Source organism: Bombina bombina, chromosome 2 (genome assembly GCF_027579735.1).
Source record: "Bombina bombina isolate aBomBom1 chromosome 2, aBomBom1.pri, whole genome shotgun sequence".
Classification (NCBI taxonomy): domain Eukaryota; kingdom Metazoa; phylum Chordata; class Amphibia; order Anura; family Bombinatoridae; genus Bombina; species Bombina bombina.
This window is the reverse complement of record NC_069500.1, coordinates 833,830,643-833,856,234: the sequence shown is the minus strand read 5'-3', so window position 1 is coordinate 833,856,234 and position 25,592 is coordinate 833,830,643. Positions and strand designations below refer to the sequence as shown.

At 36.4% G+C, this 25,592-nt stretch overlaps 1 protein-coding gene across 1 annotated transcript in view; it reads right to left on the bottom strand.

The window, feature by feature from the left end:
* The window catches only part of CREB3L3 (cAMP responsive element binding protein 3 like 3), a 36,021-nt gene that overhangs the window by 1,633 nt on the left and 8,796 nt on the right, over positions 1–25,592 (bottom strand). Inside the window, exons 2-9 of the mRNA XM_053700732.1 lie at positions 12,672–12,803; positions 12,363–12,588; positions 10,592–10,707; positions 8,504–8,635; positions 4,920–5,026; positions 3,304–3,372; positions 2,822–2,906; positions 2,483–2,579 (exon numbers count right to left, since the gene is read on the bottom strand). Of these exons, the coding sequence (XP_053556707.1) occupies positions 2,483–2,579; positions 2,822–2,906; positions 3,304–3,372; positions 4,920–5,026; positions 8,504–8,635; positions 10,592–10,707; positions 12,363–12,588; positions 12,672–12,803 (964 nt within the window). The remainder of the gene's footprint in view (positions 1–2,482; positions 2,580–2,821; positions 2,907–3,303; positions 3,373–4,919; positions 5,027–8,503; positions 8,636–10,591; positions 10,708–12,362; positions 12,589–12,671; positions 12,804–25,592) is intronic.

Sequence of the window (25,592 nt, the reverse complement as noted above, 5' to 3'; positions counted from 1 at the left end):
TGAACTAGCACAGTCTAACTGTGAAAAACTTTCAAAATGCTCTGAGCTAGGAGACGGTTTTCAACGGTTTAGAAATCAGTTTGAGGCTACCTAGGTTTAGCTTTTCCAAAATACCACCAAGGAAACAAAGCAAATTTGATGATAAAAGTACATTGGAAAGTTGTTTACAATTGCATGCCCTATCTGAATCATGAAAGTTTAATTTTGACTAGACTGTCCCTTTAAACTTTCCTGGCTCGGATAAAGCATGTACTTTTAACTTACCTCTTTTATGCAGTTTACTTAAAGGGATATGAAACCCACATTTTTTTCTTTCATGATTCAGATAGAGCATGTGATTTTAAACAACTTTCTAATTTACTTCTATTATCAATTTTCTTCATTCTCTTGGTATCTTTTGTTGAAAAGCAAATGCTTAGGAGCCAGCCCCTTTCTGGAGCACTATATGGCAGCAGTTTTGCAAGAATGTTATCCATTTGCAAGAGCACTAGATGGCAGCACTATTTCCTGCCATGTAGTGCTCTAGATCAGGGTTCTTCAAACCAAGGGTCGGGACTCATTACTGGGCCGCAACAACATGTTAACTGGGTCGTGACCTGTGTGTTTGTGTTCTAGGAGAGTGTGTGTGGTGTGTTGCATGAGAGTGTGTGATGTGTGTGAGTTGTATTAGAGTGTTTGAGGTGTGTGTTGTATGAGAGTTTGTCAGGTGTGTGTGTTGTGTGTTGTGTGTTGTATGAGAGTGTGATGTGTGTTTGAGAGAGTGTGTGAGTTGTATTAGAGTGTTTGAGGTGTGTGTGTGTTGTATGAGAGTGTGAGGTATGTGAGTTGTATTAGAGTGTGTGATGTGTGTGTGTGTGTGTGTGTGTGTTGTATGAGAGTTTGTCAGGTGTGTGTGTTGTGTGTTGTATAAGAGTGTGATGTGTGTTTGAGAGAGTGTGTGAGTTGTATTAGAGTGTTTGAGGTGTGTGTGTGTTGTATGAGAGTGTGAGGTATGTGAGTTGTATTAGAGTGTGTGATGTGTGTGTGTTGTATGAGAGTTTGTCAGGTGTGTGTGTTGTATGAGAGTGTGATGTGTGTTTGAGAGAGTGTGTGAGTTGTATTAGAGTGTTTGAGGTGTGTGTGTGTTGTATGAGAGTGTGAGGTATGTGAGTTGTATTAGAGTGTTTGAGGTGTGTGTGTGTGTGTGTTGTATGAGAGTTTGTCAGGTGTGTGTTGTGTGTTGTATGAGAGTGTGATGTGTGTTTGAGAGAGTGTGTGAGTTGTATTAGAGTGTTTGAGGTGTGTGTGTGTGTGTGTGTGTTGTATGAGAGTTTGTCAGGTGTGTGTGTTGTGTGTTGTATGAGAGTGTGATGTGTGTTTGAGAGAGTGTGTGAGTTGTATTAGAGTGTTTGAGGTGTGTGTGTGTTGTATGAGAGTGTGAGGTATGTGAGTTGTATTAGAGTGTTTGAGGTGTGTGTGTGTGTGTGTGTGTGTGTGTGTGTGTGTGTGCGTTGTATGAGAGTTTGTTAGGTGCGTGTTGTGTGTTGTGTGAGAGTGTGATGTGTGTTTGAGAGAGTGTGTGATGTGTGTTCTATTAATTTTTACAACACTTTCAAGTTTGACTACAATGAGGAATATTGTACACACACATTGTTGCATAATGCTTTAGACATTTTCAGCCTAAGGGGCCGATTTATCAGGGTCCGAATGGGGTAGTGTACCCCTGTTTCCGTGCGAGCCTTCAGGCTCCCCGGAAACAGGGAGTTAAGAAGCAGCGGTCTTAAGCGTATGCTGTCGGGATTCAGCGATGTCGGGCAGACATGATCGCTATAGCAGATCATGTCCGTCCGACAGTTAGTAAATCGGCCCCCAAGGATACAAATAGGGTCACAAAGGTATATAGTATCATTGCACTGGGTCTTGGGAAAAAAAGTTTGAAGAATCCTGTTCTAGATGCCAACCTAGCTACCTCTTCAACATAAAATCATGGGAACTAAGCAATTAGATAGGGTATGCTTTGTCAGAATCACAAAAGACATTTTTTAAGTTTCATATTCCTTTTAAAGGGCCATAATAGTCAAAAAATGACATGCTCTAATTTGTTAGAGTATGTATTTTTAAGACTATCCACCCTACTGGAATACACTATTGTGAGCATTGACGATGCGGAGCTGACTTTAACAATGTGTTTCACCCGTTGGCAGGGCAACCACTATCATTCAGTCAGTGGACATTGTAAAGCAAAAAAAAGCAGGAGTGAAGGTGAGTTGTGGGGTAAAATAGAAGATACATATAGAGAGAGAGTAACAATGGCGATTCTCTACTTCTCTAAAGGAAATTTTAAGATTTCTGAGCGCAGCACCTTGGCACCTTTTTTTTTTTTTTTTATTGGTGTCTGATCTCAGAATTGACATCCTATACGTCTATTGTCACAACTGAAGCAGAAGTCTTTTATACAGATTACACAATATGATAGGTTGGCATTCACAAGGGGTATGTTTACCTCGTACGGGGAGGAAATCATCCCCATCTTGAGTTTTACTTTTTGTAAATGGGCTAAGTGATGGAAAGATGATGAGAGATAATGACAATAATAGGACCTGAAAAAAGTAAAATAAATATTAGAAACATTGCACAGGAAACAAATGAGAAAGGAAAGCTATGAAATAAGAAGGCATTATGGGAAATGTGAACTGAAAGGATTATAAGAAAATGTTGAGGAAAAACAAGGTATAAGAAAATATGGAAATAAATCAATATAAATTGTTGTCCTGAGAATTAGAGAATAATTAGAGAATAAGTCTGAGGTACTTAAAAAAATGTATAGGCAATAAGTACTCACTGCTACACAGGTCCCAGTTTGAGCGGCCTTTCCTGCAGACTGAGACACCAAGGCCTGCAGCTTCCGTAGTTGCTCCATTAGAGAACTGAGAAAGGAGGAAGATTATTGGTTACTGTCCCTCACTTGACACTCGGCCTGATGATCAAAATCTCTCCACTGTAGAGAGAATTGACATCAAATTTGGGGGATTTTCTTTTAGACCTTATATTTTAATATAGGAGTCCCCCCTTCACATACAGAACCCGAAACAAAGTTCTCTCAATGTAAAATTTGTGTTTCTAAAATTATTTGATGGACCTCTCGCCGTACTGACGAGACTTCTTAGATCATCTCACGTGGGAGGAGAACTTTAGATTATCAGGCCCTCAGTCTCCTGGTCAACAAGTCTCCCTTACACTTTATAGATCATCTCTCTTTCCTTCAAGTCTCCCACCCCCTCCATTAACCAGTCCCCCGTAAATCATCTCTGTGCCCAAACTTACACGTTGTGTTTCTCCAACTGAAGGACCTTGCGCTGAAGCTCTTGGTTGTGGGCTGCACAGGCAGACATTCTGTGTGGAGACAGCAAGATATACTGCTATGTAAAGTTGTATATAAAGAGGTGTCATTTACTTAAAGGGACAGTTTGGTCAAAAATAAACTTTCATGAATCAGATAGGGCATGCAATTTTAAACAACTTTCCAATTTACTTTTATCATCAATTTTGCTTTGTTCTCCTGGTATTTTTAGTTGAAAGCTAAACCTAGGTAGGCTCATATGCTAATTTCTGAGCCCTTGAAGACTACCTCTTATCTCATGGCATTTTGATATTTCATGTGTGCCATATAAATAACATTCTGCTCTCGCCCGTGGCGTTACCTAGGAGTCAGCACTGATTGGCTAAAATGCAAGTCTGTCAAAAGAACTGAAATAAGGAGCAGTCTGCAGAGGCTTAGATACAAGGTAATCACAGAGGTAAAAAGTATATTAATATAACCGTGTGGGTTATGCAAAACTGGGGAATGTGTAATAAAGGGGTTATCTAACTTTTTTAAACAATAAAAATTATGGTGTAGACTGTCGCTTTAAATGTTCCCAAAGACAATTTGATTTAATTGGATACATGTAGATAACATTTGTCTCATACTTTGTGTTTTTCACTATAGAATACAATATTAAAGGGACATTGCACTCCAAAAAAAATATCTTGCAAATAAAAAAGAGCATTTAATGGGCCATGGAATGCAAAGTTAAAGAGATATGAAACATAAGACATTTATTTCATGACAAAGACATAGCATACCATTTTAGACAATTTTCCAATTTGCTTCTATTTCTATTTAGGGGCTTATCAATAAAGTTGCATTTGTAGCTTCAGAACCCTTGCGGCTGTGAGATCCTGCAAACGCAATTTAGGAAACTATAATCGCTTCTGACTGATCAGACTGGAGTGACTGACATCCTCTGCTCTTGTGCAATTGATTGTGTGAGAGCAGGGGGCGTGATTGCACACTTAAATAATAGTGAAAAAAATTGACATGCTCTACTTCATTAGAGCATGTAATTGTAAAACTAGAGACCCTGCACTTCAATGTGTTTAATCCCTGCAAAGGGGTTAAACACATAGTAGAAGCGTTGATCCAATCTGCAGCATTAGTTTCACAACTGAGTCATGCGACTAGCGCTACTGATTGGATCAGAGGTAGTTTCCACTCAAGACCAGCAGTGCCCTGTGAGTCCTGAACAGTACTTTGAATGTATGTTTAACCACTTTGCGGGATCTTAGTGCAGGATCACTAATTTTAAAACTATATGCTTCAGCTATTATGGCCCTTTAAATATCACCAGTTGATTCTGCATCCCAGTATCGTGATAGTGATTGTGGGCAGGTTTCCTGCCTGGGAGCTTGTTTAATTTATTTTAGGTTTGTGGCTGTTTTTTGGGGGGGTTCAAGGGAATATGGGACATATATTGACTTATTACTTCCCTTGTACCCACTGCTCAAATCAGTCAGTCAGTTTGTAGGGATAGAGACAAGTTCCACAGCTTTGTAGGTTGGTAGGCACAAGCATACTCAAGTATCCAAACAAAAAATACATACAGAAAAATGATAAATACCTAGATTCCAATCCATCCATATATTCTTTCTTCTTTTTCCTACTTTCCTGGGCTGACTGTTTATTCCGTATCTTACGGCGGATTTTTTTCAGGACGCGTTCCTCATACTATGGAGAGATAATAGATTGCTAGATCAAAAGACAAGTTTGAGGGCTTTGCAGTTATTATTATTATTATTATTATTATTATTATTATTATTATTATTATTAATCTAACATATTCAGCAGCACTAAACAAAGATACATTAAATACATCATAAAAACAAAAAACATATTTTGTGCTTCATTTTACATGGGCTACACTCTCCTAATTAAATAGGTTTTAAGGAGCAATGAAAGGGACATTATATTTTAAATTCTTCACTTTCATATAAAAATGTAAACTTCTTTGCCTAAAATTGTGAAGTTAAAGATGCCTGAATTTAAAATGACCGTAAAGTCAAAATAAAATGGACATGAAATCCAATGTATCTTTTTTTATGCGATAGAGCAAGTGATTTTAAACAACTTTCCAATTTACTTTTATTATCTAATTTGTTTGGTTCTCTTGGTATCCTTTGTTGATACCAAGGTAGGCTAAGGAGCTGGTGATTGGTGGCTGCACATAAATGCCTCATGTTATTGGCTCACCTGATGTGTTCAGCTAGCTCCCAGTAGTGCATTGCTGCTTCTTCAATAACGGATACCAAGAGAATTAAGCAAAGTAGGTAATCAAAGTAAATTGCAAAGTTGTTTAAAATCACATGCTCTATCTGAATCATGAGAGAAGAATTTGGGGTTTCATGTCCCTTTAAACTTCTGTGATTCAGATAGAGCATGCAGTTCCCAATTTACTTCTTTTATTGAATTTCCATTGTTCTCTAGGTATCCTTTTTTGAAAAGCACATCTAGGTATGCTCAGGAATAACAATGCACTACTGGGAGCTAGCTGCTGATTGGTGGCTGCACATATATGCCTCCTGTCACTGGCTCACCTTAAGTGTTCAGTTTGCTCCTAGTAATAAATTGCCGCTCCTTCAACAAAGGACACCAAGAGAATGAAGCAAATCTGAAAACCAAAGTAAACTGAAAAGTTGTTGAAAATAATATGCGATGTCTGAAACATTAAACAAAAATGTGGGCTTTAAAAATAAAACGAACACAGCTGTATCCGTTATGTAATATCTGCTAATGTTCACTGGCTGAAAGGTATACTTCGCTTTAAAATTAATTGGCTGCTAGTTACTTCCTGCTAATGTTCATTGGCTACTAGTTACTTCCTGCTAATGTTCATTGGCTACAAGGTGCTTAATACTTATTCTCATTGGTTAATAGCTATAAATGCTCATGGTGCTTACATGTAAGTAAGCATCAGTGGGAAGTACCCAACTGTCCAACTTGCGCTGCTTGTTTGGTCAGCGACAGTGTCCCCATGGGACCAGCAGTTCTTTGCAGCTACAGAGCAGTACTTTACCTATGTGATTAACAACTTTGCTGGGTTAAACACATAGATTTGCATGGTTGATAATGATAAAGTTACATGCTGTAACAAATGAGTTCATACATTTTTTCCACTATAATGGCCCTTTAAATTGGCTTTTGCTTCACATGTTCCTCTTTTATATGGATGATTGAAAATGCCTAAGTACAGTTACCTCTAATATATGAATATTTGAAGTCTAAACATTTTTAAAGCTAATTAACATTGTGTTTCCTGCAATTGTTTTTCAATTGCCAAACATCACCCACTACTTGATTTATTTAGAGCGCCAATCTGGGCTTTATTCTGCAGCTGACAAAACTAGACACTGTCATGTCATTATTATAAAGTGCAATTTTTTGCAGCTGTTTCAACTAAAGTCAAATCATGAAAAATATGTAACAGAATTAGCCTTGCAAAATCAGCAGGGTACATTTCCAGGTCTGAGAATTAGAAAAAGTACAATTTTCAGAGCTAAATTACATGAGCAAAATAAATCATTAAAATATGCTAAGTTGTTTTTGTATGCATAACTAAATATTGTATAGTAAAAGTTCAGGGTGTTTACTGTCCCTTTCAAGATTTTTACTGTAAAATTAGTTTCTCCTTAACATGTTTCCAATTACTTGTTATACCAGCTGCAGCTTTTAAAAATGTATGGGAAGTTGCTCCTTTATGTTTATTTTTGTGTATGAAATAACTGTTTATGCTAATAAAATCACACAACCCAATAAAATGGGCAGGGCTTGTAGGGAGAGCATACCTTGTTATCTTATCTGTCTATTTACATAAACTCATCCTTGTATTTCTCACTGTTTACTCAAAGGTTAATAACTGGAGGTTTGATGATCAAAAGCTGGGCGACATGGAGAGAAACTATACAAAATCTTTTGGGGATTTTCTGAGCATTATACTTTAAAGTATGTCTCTGTCCTTTATAAACAGAACCTGCAAAGCAAGATAAACAGCTCTCAAGCATTTTTTTAATTCTTTGAGACCTCACAGTACGGACAAGACCTCCAGAGCGGAGAGCTTTAGATCATTGTGTCCTTAGAGAGAACAATAAGTTACTGAAATGTTGAATTTAGGTGGGAATAAAACAGGCAAGATCAAGTATTTCAAATGATAAAATAAAGGAGCTTTTTGTAAACAATTTAACACACTCAAGCAGGTAAAATAGATAATTGGGAACACATTAAAGAAGAGAAATAAAAATTATGGTACAATTTCCCTTTAAGGATCAGAGTTTTTAACTTTATTTTATTTAGTTATGGGAAGCCAGTGAATAAGAGACTGGCAGAGAAGAACAGCTGGTACATTTTGATGTTTTGAGATCAAATTGAACAAGCATTGAAAGGGGGGAGTCAGGCGAATACATGCCAGTAAGTACGGGGTTGCAATATTCAAGTCAGCAGATGATGAGAGGGAATAAGTGTCTCAGTGGCATCTGGAATTCACAAGTGATTTACTTTGGAGATGTTGGATAGGTGGCTACTAGGGATGGGCTAATGTGGTGAAAGTGCAATTTGCTTGGTAGAGTGAAAAGTCCTGTGGACATTCATATTGGAAAAAACATTAAAATTCGGTAATCGAATGTTATTTCCAGTTTTCAAATGTTACTTTTATTTTTGAATGTTCATAATTAGATCAAATATCCACATTCAATTTTCTTTTTTTAAATGAGCTTTATTAACTTAAACAAGGTTCCACATCGAAATTTTGAATGTAACATTCGATTTAACAAATACTATTCAGAACTTCAATAGTTCATGTGGTAGGGAATTTAGTAAATTAATACATAAAAGATACAAAATATATAGATTCAAATTTTTCTATTTTGAATATTGCATAATTCAAATGTAACATTTAAAGAGAGAATTAGAAATACTATTACAAATATATTGATTTGATTTTTTCTAATTTGAATATTGCATAATTCAATTCAAATTATGCAATATTCAAATTAGAAATATTTGAATTGAATATTACATTTATAGATAACATTAGAAATACTATTACATTAAACGTTATTCCAAGAGCTTAAAGCCTGTGTGAATTTATCCGTGCAGAGGAGAGCTGAATATATAGTGTTGCCTTATTGAGATGGGAGATATGAGTCTTGTTACCTTGGTGAGAGGTAGCTGGGTAGGCAGTGATACCCCCTCCTTGCTGAGTAGTTTCTTTTCATCTTCAGTCAGTATGAGCTCACCACATGTTCCTGGAGTGCGGCCTTGTTGGGAGGGAACTGGGGACTGATGCTGAACAAAGAACAAGAAATCGCACATAAGAACATACAGCAAAGTAATGCAATGTACATTCTATGGGAAGTAAGCTATGAGAATATGTATTGCAGAGATCTGTATAAGGATAATTTTTAAGTGTACTGTGACCTTTTTCCCTTCTAAAATGTTCCCAATGATTAACCCTTTAAGGACACAGCTTTCTGTTTGCTCAATTGTTTTATGACGGAAAAATTCCGTCATATGTCCTTAAGAGGTTAATTTACCTGCTGTAGTGTATTCAATTGTTTACAAATAGTTCCTTTGCCTTGCTTTTGCCATTGGAAATAACTGATTTTTCCAGTTGTATCCCCCCTTAAGTACTGGTTATAGAAAAGATAAGGAGGGCTTTGTGTGTGTATATATATATATATATATATATATATATATATATATATATATATATTAAAATGAGCACACTTCCCCTTGCATACAAATCGTTTAATTACCAGGGTGCAGAGAAACTATATATATATATATATAGAGAGAGAGAGAGAGAGAGAGAATGACAAAGTCTGTTCTTCTTAAAGCCCATTCGATTGGGTTGAAGTTTCAAATACCAGAAACAGCTATTTAATATATAAAAATAAACCTAAAGGATTATCTTCCCATACATGTTAAACTCTGCAGCTAGTATAACAAGTCATTGGAAACACATTAAGGGGAAAACAATTTTATAGTATAATGCCCCTTTAAATGAAAAATACATTTACTTAGCATTGGTTAAAACATTTCTCGTATTCAAAATCTTATCATTTCTCTGTATCCCACTTCACTGTAACTTGCATTCTCTCTCAATACATCTATCCATTCTCTCTTCTTCTCTTTACTATCTATCCTCATCCCTTCTATTCCTTTGCTTCTACTTTTTTAGCTGAATTTTGGTTCTCTCCGCCTCTCTCTCTCTTTCTTCTCACTCTATCCCCTTTATTTTCATCTCTTCCCCTTATCTTTTTCTCTATCCTAGTCCCACCCAGAGCTTTAAAATTGCATAATTAACACATGCATAATAAAAAGACAATGATTAACAACTACTCTGAAGCCCCCTGTATCATGTGACAGACATCAGCCAATCTCAGACTAGTATATGTATACCCTGTGAGCTTGTGCGCATTCTCAGTAGGATCTTGTTCTCCAGAAAGTGTGTATGCAAAAAGACTGTGCAAAATGTGATAATGAAAGTAAATGGGAAAGTTCCATAAAACTGCATGGTCTATCTGAATCATAAACGTTTACTTTACCTTGAGTGTCCCTTTATGTAAAACTCTGTTGCCTTCTACTTGTGTCTAATTATTTTTCCAGTGCCTATGATCATTACAGCCAACACAATTATACTGCATTCAGTTGTCCTTAAATAAATGTGCTTTTTACTTAAAGGGACATTAAACACTAAATACATGCTGGATAGAATGATGCATTCAAAGAAAAGATTAGTCCATGACTAACATGTAGATGTATTTTTTAAAGTTTCATTAGCTGTTTAAAAAGTGACAAAATAAGTGTAAAGTTTTAGTGTCTATAAAACACTGGGAGCTGCCATGTTGTAACTTAGGTTACCTTCTCTGCTGTGGCCAATTAGGGTCAGTTATAAATAGGTCACTAGAGTGTGCAGCCAATGGCTGTGCTGGATTTAACAGTGTTCTGCACTTCCATTTCTAACAGGAACTGAAAAGCTCACAATTTCAGAATGGAATTACAGGTAAAGAGGACAAAATAAATAATAAAAGTATATTGCAAAGTTGTTTTATTATATACAATTTATCATTTTATATTACCATCTCAAAGTGTTTAATGTCACTTTAAATGTATTCCTGTTTTAACCACTGACAAGCATTATAAGTGAAAGTAACAAAGTAGCTTTCATGTGTCCTGTTAATAGTGCTCTGAATAGAGTGGTTAATGTTTTGCCAATCTAAAATGCTTCATATGGCTTACCATGTCACTGCTGTTGGATAGCAGAAGGTCTTTCACTGTCAGCTGGTAAGAAGAATTTGGTGAATTCAACGGCACTTCTAAGTGGTCATCATGGAAGTATTGGCCTGTGTACATGTCTAAAGCAGCAGAAAGAGAAATCATTTGTAAAATATGTTGGATTTTTAATTTAATGCTAAATAAATATAATTATATGGTAAAAAACAATAAACCATTACAACTTAGTTAAGTGAAAAAAACACTGAATGGGTCTCCATTGTTGCAAAGAGTTTACTACGAATCTAAGTATGTATATTAACAGGTATATAAATACACATATATTTACAAGAAATCAGTCCAATTTATACAGGACAACTCTATCATAACCCCAATTTGTGCAGTTACGTCACTACACCAGATCACCTGAAGACCTTTTTACATTTTTATTAAGGAACAAGTCAACAGAGATGATCTTGATCAAACAGCAAAATATGGCTACATGACCAGAGATAGTTCACCATCTTTCCGGCCATACAGGCTACAAAAGAATAAGGCCAGGGGTATGATCCTTGTATTCAGCCGATTAATGGCCTTTCTCATTGGCTTGTCAGAAATAGGACATTTAAGGATTTTAATTGCAAAGAAGCCATGTTCCATTACTTTTTATCTGACACAGGTCTCCTGAGGTCACTAATGACAAAACTAATGAAAAAAAGAAAGTTACTATAGTATAATACACAAATTGGTTCATCCCTCTTTTCATTTATATTTTGAGTCTTATTGGAAAGATAATTTTATATAAAGAATTTGTCTCAGCTATTTCTCAGTAGTTTTGAGATGATCAATGGGCATTTGAAATCTAAATATAGTTTTTAGCAAATAAACCTTGGTTTTAACATTTTGTTTAACTGTATTAACTCTTAAAGGGACACTCACGTCAAAATTAAACTTTTATGATATAGATAGAGAATGCAATTTTAAACAACTTTGCTATTTACTTCCACTAACAAAATGTGCACAGTCTATTTATATTTACACTTTTTGAGTCACCAGCTCCTACTGAGCATGTGCAATAATTCACAGAATCTACGTATATGTATTTGTGATTGGCTGGTGGCTGTCACATAATTCAGTAGGAGTGTAAATAGAAATAACTTTGAAATTTGTCGGAAAAATATCTACTACTCATTTGAAGTTCAGACATAGGGGCCGAATTATCAAATGCGGGTGGACATGATTCGCTGTAGCGAATCATGTCCACCCGACATCGCTAAATGCCGGCATTTAACATTTAACTAATGAACTGCTTGTGCAATGCCGCTGGCAGGGGCTGTCAATCAACCCAATCATATCCGATTGGGTTGATTGCTGTCTGCCTCCTCAGAGGAGGTGTACGAGTTAAGGAGCAGCGGTCTTAACTGCTCAGAAACAGGGGGGATCAGGGGCTATTCGGCCCTTGTTAAATCGGCCCCTCAGTGCTATTGTATTATCATTTTATCATGTATTTGTTGACTATGCAAATTTACTGTATTTACTGCTCATTTAAAGGGATATGAAACCGCAAACAAATTATTTCTTGATTCAGATAGAGCACACAATTTTAAGCAACTGTTCAATTAACGTCTACTATCATATTTGCTTCATTGTCTAAGTATCCTTTGTTGAAGAAGGAGCAGCAGTGCACTACTCTGAGTTAGCTGAACACATCGGGTGAACCAGTAAGAAGGGACATATACAGTAGGCAGCAACCAATAAGCAGCTAGTGCTCAGTTATTTTACAGATTAACTTGCTCACCCAGGTCTATGGACACATCTCCTTCTCGATGCTCCCCATTCCCTGGAATCACATGACAGGAGTCAGCATACTGGTTATACTGTGCCGGACTGTCTAGCTGGTCTGAGTGCATGTCTTCAGATACTCCACTGTCACTGGCTGCGGGCGACCAGAGGGGAGAGTCTGATGGTGAATCAGCAGGTACCAGCAGAGAGTAGAGGAAGGCTTCCTGGTCATGGCTGAGGACCTGTGCCACAACATTGTCATGAAAAAGTAATAGGCACATAAAAATATAGGTAATCAGAACCTGGTTCTTCATATAATACTCACATGTGGTTCTGGTGCTGCCCAAACGTCTTCTACACCCAGGGGCTCATCTCGTAGGATGCCATCCTGACAATCAAATAGAAGATCCAAAAGCTCCAGGCTCTGCGTGTTATCTAAATGGCATCCTTGAGTATTCTGAGAATGAATTAAAAGGTTTTTATCCTGTGATCCTGTTGCATGTTAAAAATGGTATTTTAAAATGTATATCATTGTTTTTTGTAAATGCTATTGGGCTGAGAAAAAAACACTTTCTATCTCTATGTTTGTGAGGTGGGCACCGTGGGGGTCTCTTTTCACCAATAGATCTGTGGGTGTTTTGTTTATTAGCCAGTGCAACTTCAATCCCAAGGACTAGTATGGCACAAACATGCAATTTTTGTTAAAAAAAAAAACCACATAAAAAAACTTGAACTTCATACGTAAAAATATGGGTTTTTTTTTTACATTTTTAAATAATGTGTGATCAAACTTTTGAGAGTTTAAAGGGACATGAAACCCAAAATTTTTCTTTTATGATTTAGGTAGAACGTACAATTTTAAACAACTTTCCAGTTTACTTCTATTATCAAATTTGCTTCATTCTCTTGGTATCATTTGTTTTATTCTCTTGGTATCTAACTGAACACATGGGTGAGCCAATGACAATAGGCATATATATGCAGCCACCAATCAGCAGCTAGATCCTAGGTTATTTGCTGCTCCTGAGCTTTCCAAGATAAACCTTTCAGCAAAGGATAACACGAGAAGGAAACAAATTAAATAATAGAAGTACATTGGAAAGTTGTTTAAAATTGTATGTTCTGTCTAAATCATGACTGTCTAAGACTTTACTGTCCCTTTAATGTCTTTTTAAAAGGTGAAAGAAAAATATATGCTATTTATGGCTACGGTATGAAACCGAAATGCGTCAGTGACAGCTTTTCAATCCGGATTATAATGTTTTATGATTATTAATATACTAAAGTTGCCCCACATAAAGTAGAGTTATGAGCATCTGCACATCCCACACATTGCAAGTTGACACTGACATAGATAAAAGGAAGTTATAGGACATAAAGTATATATGTCCCACTTAGGGTTGTTACCTTCCTTGGGGGATTAGCATACATTTACAAAACCAATTATGCAGCACAATTCAAACTCTAAATCTGTCAAATTATTATTTTAAATGATATTACACAGTAATAAGAAATGACACAATAGGACCTTTATTTATGTATTTAGTCTTTATTATCTAAATTTATCTGAACCTTCCACATGGGTAAAATAATACTGGTTGGTTGGCAAACCCAGTGCCATTGCAATGTAACATAGATTTGAGAGTCTGTGCAGCTCACTGCATTGTTTATTGATAATAAAAATAAACTGAACTATGATATATATATAAATAAATAAATATACACCACCAAATATTCTTAATATCACCTAGCATGCAAAGGCCACACACAATTCTGGTATTTCAGAGAAAATTGCTAGGATATTAATGCATCACAGACGACATCAGCCACAACAGACCAATCAACTGCTATAAAACTTATATTGCTATTACAGTTAGCCCTCAGTTTACGCTGGGGTTAGGTTCCAGAAGGAATGGTTGTAAATCGAAACCGTTGTAAATTGAAACCCAGTTTATAATGTAAGTCAATGGGAAGTGAGGGAGATAGGTTCCAGGCCCCTCTCAAAATTGTCATAAGTAACACCTAATACATTATTTTTAAAGCTTTGAAATGAAGACTTTAAATGCTAAACAGCATTATAAACCTAATAAAATAATCACACAACACAGAATATATAATTAAGTTAAATGAACAAAAACATTTTCTGAACAGCATTATGAACCTAATAAAATAATCACACAACACAGACTTCACTTGCATTTTTCTGCAAACAGTTCTTTCTATGCATTCCAATCTGGACTGATTTATAGACAGGAAGATCTTGTTCCTTTGAAATCTGCTCATGGCCAAGGTAAGACATGGCCAAGGTAAGAAAGGCTGAAAGACGACCACCACTGAACAAGACACACAAGCTGAAACGTCAAGACTGGGCCAAGAAATATCTCAAGACTGATTTTTCTAAGGTTTTATGGACTGATGAAATGAGAGTGAGTCTTGATGGGCCAGATGGATGGGCCCGTGGCAGGATTGGTAAAGGGCAGAGCGCTCCAGTCCGACTCAGACGCCAGCAAGGTGGAGGTGGAGTACTGGTTTGGGCTGGTATCATCAAAGATGAGCTTGTGGGGCCTTTTCGGGTTGAGGATGGAGTCAAGCTCAACTCCCAGTCCTACTGCCAGTTTCTGGAAGACACCTTCTTCAATCAGTGGTACAGGAAGAAGTCTGCATCCTTCAAGAAAAACATGATTTTCATGCAGGACAATGCTCCATCACACGCGTCCAAGTACTCCACAGCGTGGCTGGCAAGAAAGGGTATAAAAGAAGAAAATCTAATGACATGGCCTCCTTGTTCACCTGATCTGAACCCCATTGAGAACCTGTGGTCCATCATTAAATGTGAGATTTACAAGGAGGGAAAACAGTACACCTCTCTGAACAGTGTCTGGGAGGCTGTGGTTGCTGCTGTACGCAATGTTGATGGTGAACAGATCAAAACACTGACAGAATTCATGGATGGCAGGCTTTTGAGTGTCCTTGCAAAGAAAGGTGGCTATATTGGTCACTGATTTGTTTTTGTTTTGTTTTTGAATGTCAGAAATGTATATTTGTGAATGTTGAGATGTTATATTGGTTTCACTGGTAAAAATAAATAATTGAAATGGGTATATATTTGTTTTTTGTTAAGTTGCCTAATAATTATGCACAGTAATAGTCACCGGAACACACAGATATCCCCCTAAAATAGCTATAACTAAAAACAAACTAAAAACTACTTCCAAAACTATTCAGCTTTGATATTAATTAGTTTTTTTGGTTCATTGAGAACATGGTTGTTGTTCAATAATAAAATTAATCCTCAAAAATACAACTTGCCTAATAATTCTGCACTCCCTGTAAACTTAAATTTATTTGATAGAGCATGATATTTGAAACAAAGTTCAAATTTACTTCTATTATCAATTCTGCTTAGTTCTCTAATCTCTTTATATCCTTTGTTAAAGAGTAATCCTAGGTGAGCTCAGGAGCGTGCTCTTGTCTATAGCCATCTGGCAGCAGTGTTTGCATGTTTATAGCTATGTTATACATAGTTATAAACACTGCTACCATAGACTGCTATAGACACGTGCATGCTCCTAAACTTCTAACAGTCAACCTAGGATTAGTCGTCAACAAAGGATACCAAGAGAACAAAGCAAATTAGATAATAAATGTAAATTGGAAAGTTGTTTAAAATCACATGCTCTGTCTGAATGATGGTTTAATTTTGACTTTTCTATCTCTTTAATATAACTCTGTTGGTTATGCAAAACTGGTGAAAGGGTAACTAATTAATAAAGATTATCTATCTTTTTAAACAATAACAATTTTTAAGTAGACTTTCAGGTAGACTTTCCCTTAAAGGGACAGTCAACACCAAAATTGTTATTGTTTAAAAAGATAGATAACGCCTTTAACCCCTTAAGGACCAGCGACGTACCCTGTATGTCGCTGGCCTTTTTTTGGGACTTGATTGTTTTATACCGTGGTCTTGCCACCAGCGTTGAGACTGCTCTATTCCACAAAGCCTTCTGGAGGGAGGGCATTAATAGCGTGTTCTTGCTAGACTTGTGCTATTATGTCCGGAAAAAAACCTTAACGACCAGTGACATACAGGGTATATTGTGGTCATTAAGGGGTTAATACCAATTCCCCAGCTTTGCACAACCAACATTGTTAGATTAATATACTTTATAAGCCACTAAAGACAGCCTCTTATCACATGCTTTTTTATTAGCATTTCACTGCTAATCCATGTGGATCATATAGATAACATTGTGCTCTCTTCCATGGAGTTGTGGCTGACACTGCACTAATTGGCTAAAATGCAAGTAAATAGATAATAAATAAATAGTCATGTTATCAGTCGGATGCCAAAATTGGCATAGATACAAGGTAATCACAGTGATAATAACTATACCATAACCATATATGTCACTTTAATATTTCTATTTTAATGATGGCATACTGATAGGAAGCCTACTGGTAATGGCCTCCATTTTCTTGTTTGTTTGTTTTTTTTGTGGGGGAGTTTTGGGGCAGGGGGTTGGGCATGGGCATTGTGTCAGATCGGCCAGAAAACAACCCCAATTGACCAGGCACTTAAAGAGACATTAAAGGGACATTCCAGTCAAAATATAAATGCACATAGATTAATTACTTCTTTTAATAGAAACATATTTGCAATATACATGTATTAGCAAAAATGCTTCTAGTAAAAGTTATCATTGTTTTAGTGTTAACATTTTTCTTTGCACGTGCATGTGAAGCATAGCTAGATATTGTCACTTTACCCACATTTTAAATACTGCAGCTGCTCAGATAATCACTGGGGCTTGTATTATGTCAGCAATTAACACATTGAATCATTACCAGATGGTACAAGCACCTTAGGCTCTCTGAGCAAGTACTGTGTTTAAAATGCTGGTGCACGTTGCATATGTAAATACTCTTTTAAAACAGTTATAGCTTTTATTAGAAGCATTTTGCTAATGCATGTATATTACAAAAATGCTTCTGTTCAATACTGAAATGCAGCATCCATGTGGTTTCCAATTTTGGCTGGAATATCCCTTTAACATTCCGAGTACAACTACAGTAGCTTGGTTACAACTCACTGTGCTATTGTTTTCCTCCTGTGTCTGCAGCTGTCTTCAAAGTGATTCTCTTATTTTAATCCTTTAAAACTATTAGTTAGTGAAGCTCTGCATTGTCACACTGGGCGCCATTATCTTGGAGGTTATATTTGTTTTTTAACTTGCAAAAAAAACCTGCAAAATGTAAGACTTCTGCTCTCTGTTTGTGAGATAAACTTGAGTCTAAGGGGCTGATTTATGTAAGTGCGAGCGGACATGATACGATGTAGTGTATCATGTCCGCTGCACATCGATAAATGCTGACAGCATACGCTGTCGGCATTTATTATTGCACAAGCAGTTCTTGTGAACTGCTTGTGCAATGCTGCCCCCTGCAGATTCGCAGCCAGCTAGCAGGTAGTGTCAATCAGCCCGATCGTATAGGATCGGGTGGATTGATGTCCGCAGCCTCAGAGCAGGCAGACAAGTTATGGAGCAGCGGTCTTTAGAGGGGCATCAAGCTCCATTCAGAGCTTGATAATTCGGCTCCTTACTATAAAAAGCCGGTAAAATCACAGATCTGTGAAAGTGCCCTGCTCCTGTCACATGATGCAACAATACACAAGCTACAAGATGGCGGTACCCAGTATAAAATGTAGAGCTTTACCAACTGAATCCTGTAATGAGTTAAAATAAGAGAACAGATTTGAAGAGAGCTGCAGGTACAGGAGGAAATACCATAGTATTTAGAGTAGTAACCATGCAAGCAGAGCCGTCTTTAACACAGGGCAAAAGGGGCAGCTGCCCAGGGCCCAGTCTTTGTTGAGGGGCCAAAGAGTCCTAAAAAAAATGTTTTTTTGGTTCATGCCAGACTGTTGATGTCTTGTGACATGGGGGACACACACAGTCAGTCCTAACACACACAGTCAGTCCTAATACTGTCACAGTCAAAAGTTCTCTGCTTATATTTATTTGTCAGAAACTGTGACAGACCATGCTGGTGTCATCTGACATGCCTAGCTAGTGTCATGTGCTGTTTTAGGTGTGCACTGTGCAGCACTGAATGCTAAGCCCTAACTCGGCATCCAGTCAATCCCACTGCATCGGAAAAGGCCCTGCTTGGGTTACCACTGTTACCAGGTAACTGCTCTGGTGGTGGGGATTGTTTCTGGGTAGGGCTGACTGTAGGCGCATGCAGCAGGCATGTGAAGATTTGAGCGTCTGTGCAGCTGCACACACTGCTCTCTTCAGTCTTGAGGCTGTGTGACTTGTCTCACACTGTATCCATGCAGCCTTGGACAGACAGCATCCAGCCTGCTGGTTCCCTTAGCCCTGCTGTTTCTGCTGTGTCCTTAAGATCAACTAACTGAAGTTTATTAGGGGAACAGTGCTTTGTAGAAAGGTGTCAGTGGGAAGAATAAGTGAATGCACACACGCCCCTCGCCCATGCAGCATCGTCTAGTGCAGGATGAGAGGGAACTTGTTCCTAGCAAAGAAGTGACATGTGCTGCTGTGGCTGATGTATAGTGTCATGCTGATACGTCACATATTAAGGTAAGCTTTATTTTTATAGTTTTTTTTCTCTCTGTCTCAGATTTTACAGCTTCCCATAGTAGTTCTGCTGTTCCAGTCAGTAAACTTATATTTGTCTGCACCCCCATGCTTCCTCCTCAGTCTTTACCTTGCTTTGCTCCTGTTGGCTGCTCTAAATCTCTTTACCAGCTAACCTCACACCAGAGTCACATTCAAAAGCATATTAAATTAATCCACAGTGGAGGAATTTATATATTTATTTACTTATTAGTACTGCTTAGGTCCAGTTTCACATATTGCAATGTATTTCATTTTTTAATGATTAGCCCAGCAGTGGATGATCCACTTCTGGGCTAATAATAAAAAAAAAAAAAAAAAAAATTGATTTAGTTGTTTTTTGGGATGTTGGGGTGGAGAGTGAAATTGCATGGAGTGGGGGGGCCAAGAAAATGTTTGCCCAGGGTCCAGTCAATATTAAAGATGGCCCTGCATGCACGTTGCTGTTTAACGTCCCTTTAAACTGCACTCAACATTTAGGCATGAAAGAATAAAAACAGTGATAAATGCTGAAACACGAAACTCTCTGTATGCATTGATAAGGGCTATTTATCTATCTAGCTGATAAATGGCGCCACAATTCAGCATTTTGGCACCATTTATCAGGTACATAGGATAAGACAAAGCGAGCAGATAATAAAGCACAGATATTAGAATAGACCTTTACTACATATGACGCAGGCTGTAAACTCACTGTGTACATATTAAAGTTGTTAGTCATATCTGTGTTTTGATTGGTTTCTAAATATGTGTGGGGGATTATTATTTATTTATTTTTTTAAATATTATAGTTATGTATAAATTCTGGTACCTAAGGACATTCAATCACCCAGTGCACCACGTTCTTTACACCTCTGCTACAAAAGATGTATATATAACTCAATTAAACCTTTTCTTTTCATAAATATGTAGAGATCTAAAATCCATCATATTCACAAAAAGTTGTTTTGCTTTTGCTTGTTTTTTTGTTTTGCAACGCAATTTGCAAACGTATGCAATCTGGATATCAGATTTATTTCTATATGTTTGGAATGCCTTAGATCAGTGGTGGCTGACATTGGCACTCAAGATGTTTTGAAACTACATTTCCCATGATGCTCAGGCACTCTGCAGTCTAGTGAGCATCATGAGGAAAGTTGTTCTGAAAACATCAGGGGTGCCAAGGTTAGCTATTAGATTAATGTATTAAATATATAAACATTTTAATTTCTTGTCAAAATTCACTAACAACCGTCTTTAGCCTCCATATACTAATCAGCTATTCTCTCCATTTTTTATTAAAAGTTAGAAAATGGCACATTCCCCCCCAAAAATTAAACCTTGTAGTATACTGTCAGCAGCCTTAGCCAGCCTCCCATCCATAAACAGATTTTTTTCTGCCTTATGCTATTGAAAATAATTTCCAAGCATGCTGCCAGCAGCAGAGTATAAGATGTATGATACATTTTTCCATTAGGTTTATTTTTGTACATGGAATAGCTGGTTTTGTTCTTTGAAACCACAACCCATTAAAATAGGCAGAACTTGCAGAGAAAAATCAGACCATCTTATCTTTTCACTTTCTATACACTCAAATGCTTTCTAATCTTATCACTGTCTGTATATAAAAGTTCAATACCTAGAAAGGACAATTAAAAATTAACATATTATTACTTTCCCCCCCCCCCCCTAATGCCCACTTAGAGTGTGATTTAATTTCTTCTGCTGGCTATGTTTACATAGCTTTTCTGTAGCCAATGCTAACATATTACTATTTTTAGTATATGTGGTGATACTCCAGTCAAGAGCAGACATTTCAAATACCAAGATAAAGGTAAACAAATTATTTGTAAACAATTTTTATACACTCCTGCAGGTAAAGTGAATCAGTGGGAACAAATTAAAAGGCTGAACATTTTATAGTACACTGTCTGTTTAAGTGTGTAGGTTATATACTTTTGCCTCTAAGAGAGATGCAAAAGTGTGCATGGTATTGTCCTCAATTTTGTCTTTGCAGCATACGCACATATGCTTTGAGGGCCCATGCACCTAGAGCTTCTCAGATAGTCAGCAGTGGCTTATAGGACACAAATTAAGCCTTTACAGACAATACAGTATACGGTGTGGTCGTTAAAGGGTTATGATGTATCATTCTAGCATTCTAATTTCTAAACACATGCATATAACAAAAATGCTTCAAATTGAAGTTTACTGGTGTGTGCAGTTTTAATGTGATTATTATGCAGAGATAAAGGAGGAGCAGCAGCCAAAATCTTTTTTTTTTTTCTTCTAGATTAGTAATTCACTTGTGCTACATTAGTGTGCAGGGCCTCAAAGGGAGAGTAGCCACCACGCAGGTACAAAACACTTCCGTATTCTTGGAATGCCTTCCGTAACATCAGCCATATCTAAACATTTTCAAACAAATTAACATCTTGTTAGCTGTAATTGTTTTTCAAAAGCCAAACTCCATCTACCGCTTGCCTTTTTTTGTAGGATAAATGTAGATTACAAAAACTATTTCCAAATCAAATTCAATTACATTTATAAAATATAGCTGTATATTAGAAATACTATTTTGAAATCTAAAATCGAATGTTAAAATTTCGATTCCCATAAAACTAATTTGAAAATGAATGTTAATAATATTTTAAAATTTGATGTAAAATACATAGCTTAACATTCGATTATTCTAACAAATATTTTAGAATGTTTTTTTAAAATTCAAAAACGAACATTTGCCAAAAGAATGTTAGAATGTTACATGGACATTCAAAATTCAATTCAAACGAACAAATGTATCAAAATTCATGTTGCAAAAGATGCACCCATCCTTGTTCATATGTAGAGTAGTTTTGAAAGATTGAACATTTTTAAATATTGAATGACTTTTGATCTGCCACAATGCAGACCCTCTTAAATTTTCACTTTAGTTGAATTTTTTTTTTTAAATCTGATTAAAAGTTCCCATCTAGTCTAGTTTATTTATTATTTATTCATAAAATGCTTTACCAGGAAAAAATACATTGAGATTTCTCTCGTTTTCAAGTATGTTCTGGTATATGCCAACAATGCAATACATATTGTACAAATAGTTACATGTTTACATAGCAGTACACATACACAGGTAGGTCTTTTCATCATTTACAGTTTTGACAGGATTGATTTGTTTGTAAAGATAGAGAGACATTTCTTTACAAGGATCTCAGGTTGCCAGAGGATTTGGTGCTTTCTGGGGAGTTATTCCACAGTTGAGGAGCTCTTAATGAAAACGCTGACCGACCAGATTCCTTGTTGTAATGGGTAACGGAGAGAAGAATGGAGGAAGATGACCTCCAGTTATAGGGGCAGTGGGGAGCAGGGTAGAGCATACTGCTCAGGCAGTGTGGGAGTTTCTCACAAAAGTGGTTATAGACAAGGAGAGAGGTGAAGAAAACGTCTAGAGTCAAGCGATACTTTAGTTCTTTTTAGTTTCTGTTTTGCTTTATCAGTCATGGAGTCCATGGAAGCTTGAAAAGATAAAAATGGGCGAACCATCTTACAGTTTTACAGAAAAACAACATTATTATAAAAAAAATGCTAGTTATCTTTCTAAATGATTAAAAAGTGTTAAAATGACATGGATTGTCATGATTCAGACAGATTATGTTAGTTAAAAAAAAACTTTTCAATTTACTTATATCAGCAAATTTCCTTTCTTCTCTAGCTATCCCTTGTTGAAGAGATAAACCGTGCAAACAATGGTTCTGTGGATGTTGTTTAGAATATAGTAATGTTAAAGGGACACTGAACCCAAATTTTATCTTTCATGATTCAGATAGAGCAGCAATTTTAAGCAACTTTCTAATTTACGCCTATTATCTATTTTTCTTCATTCTCTTGCTATCTTTATTTGAAAAGCAAGAATGTAAGTTTAGAAGCCGGTCCATTTTTGTTTCACAACCTGGGTTGTCCTTGCTAATTGGTGGATAAATGCTGCCCAGGGCTCTGAAACAAAAATTGACTGACTCCTTAGCTTAGATGCATTCTTTTTCAAATAGAGAGATAGAGAGAGAACAAATAAAAATTGATAATAGGAGTAAATTAGATATTTGCTTAAAATTGCATGTTCTATCTGAATCATGAAAGAAAATTTTGGGGTTTAGTGTCCCTTTAAAGGGACTTTTAAAACCTTATTTTAACATAGATATATTCCATACAGCCATTGTTTGCACACTGACCCTAATTGTTCTCAGCAATAGAGATTAGCCAGGTAATTTAGTTCGGTTTTAACATAACCCCTTACTTTATAGAAACAAAAGTACATAATAGAAACTAAAAGTTAACATTTATTTATTTAATATTTAAACAATTAATATATGTTTAAAAGTTTAATCTACATATTATTTTCAGGCTAATATTTACTTTGAATACATCATTATATATAATTTATTTTACTTTTTAATGTTAATTGATATGAGTGTTTAAAGGGCTGAAGAATCAATTTAAAGGGATAGTCTAGTCAAAATTAAACTTTCATGATTCCGATAGAGCATGCAATTTTAAGCAATTTTCTAATTTACTTCTATTATCATTTTTTTCTTTGTTCTCTTGGTATCTTTATTAAAAAAAAAGTAGAAATGTGAGCTTAAAGGGACATTATACACTCATTTTTTCTTTGCATAAATGTTTTATAGATGATCTATTTATATAGCCCATAAAGTTGTTTTTTAAATAAATGTATAGTTTTGCTTATTTTTTAATAACATTGCTCTGATTTTTAGACTCCTAACCAAGCCCAAAAGTTTTAAGTGAATACTGTCAGCTACCTTCTCCAGCTTGCTCCTGTTTGTGTAAAGGGTCTTTTCATATGCAAAAGAAGGGGGAGGGGGGAGAGTATTATTTGCCACTTGCAGTGGGCTTTCCAGCTACCTTTTCAACAGAGCCAAACTGACAGCTTCTAAGTAAGTTTTTAAACAGTTTTATACTGGATTTTTATATCAGTATCTGTGCATCTTATTCTTTATAGTAGTGTCTATTACATGCAGTTATATGAAAATGAGTGTATACTGTCCCTTTAAGAGCCGCACCATTTTTGGTTCAGCACCTGGGTAGCGCTTGCTGATTGGTATCTAAATGTAGCCATCAATCAGCAAGTGCTACCCAGGTCCTGAACCAAAAATGGGCCGGCTCCTAACATTTCAGCTTATTTTAATAAAGATACCAAGAGAACGAAGAAAAATCGATAATAGGAGTAAATTAGAAAGTTGCTTAACATTACATGCTCTATCTGCATCACAAAAGAAAAAAAATTGGTTCAGTGTCCCTTTAACATTACATGCTCTATCTGAATCATGAAAGTTTAATTTTGACTAGACTATTCCTTTAAAATAATCAGTTAATGAAAGATGTTTTGTTGGTAGCTTAAACAGGACAGTTTTTACAGAAACACTAGGGGGGCACCGTCCTATCTGGCAAGCACCTTCTGCCTTTGGCTCTTTCATTATTACATAAATACTCATTTAGAAACATATATAATGCTGTAAAGTAGAGATTAAAACCGCTATACTGAACGCATAACAAAATTTCATTTAAAGGGACACTTTTTTTTTGTTGGAACATATAGATCACATTTTAAAACATAATCCTATTTTCTTTCCATTGGTATGGAGAGGCCATGAAGCCATTAAATTACTAGTGGGAGTTCGACAGGGGTTGTCAGGTAGCGGTTCCCCCATAAGTTGCTGCGCATTTCCGCATCGCAAAATTATCTTATATTGGATCGTCAGTTGGCGGAATGAAGCGGCCTTAGCGCACTACTTAATATATTCTTCCACATCTGCACCACTCAGCGTGCTATGATTTTATGAAGTGCATTTTCTGTTCCCAATTTTGGAGGCGGGGGTGTTCCATCAGAAGATAGTTGCTTTTTCTCTAAAACTAGCAAGGGGCTCTCATGTATGGTTTTCGTGCCCATGTGTAGGACGCCATTATTTTTCTTGGGACACATTTTAAAATTGCTTGTCCCACTATGAACAGGGTCGTTTGGCGCGGCTGCTCTGCACCTCGGAAAGGATCTCCTTTTTCCAGTGCAGTATTTCTTTACCTCAGTTCTTCTTCGAGATATATATATATATATATATATATATATATAATGTTTGTGCACAAACTATATCTTATTTGGGTCCTATACTTTATTTTATGTGTCTCTAGGGTCAGATAGCCCATAGTATTCTGTATTTTAAGAAAAGATTATACAGTCTGGGGCTTTCTTTGTTATTATCACTTAAACATAGTTTTCTCTAGAGCAGTATTATTTCTCTAGAGAACAGAGTGGTTGTTATTATTGTGTAGAGGTGTATTATGGAAGGAGTTAACTTAAAGGCACACTAAACCCAAATTTTGGCTATCATGATTCAGATAGAGCATGCAGTTTTAAGCAACTTTCTAATTTACTCCTATTATCAATTTTTCTTCGTTCTCTTGCTATCTTTAATAAAAAACAGGAATGTGATGTATAGGAGCCGCCAATTTTTGGCTGAGAACCTGGGTTATGCTTGCTTATTGGTGGGTATATGTAAGCCTCCAATAAGCAAGCGCTATCCATGGTGCTGAACCTAAAGTGGGCTGGCTGCTAAGATTTACATTCC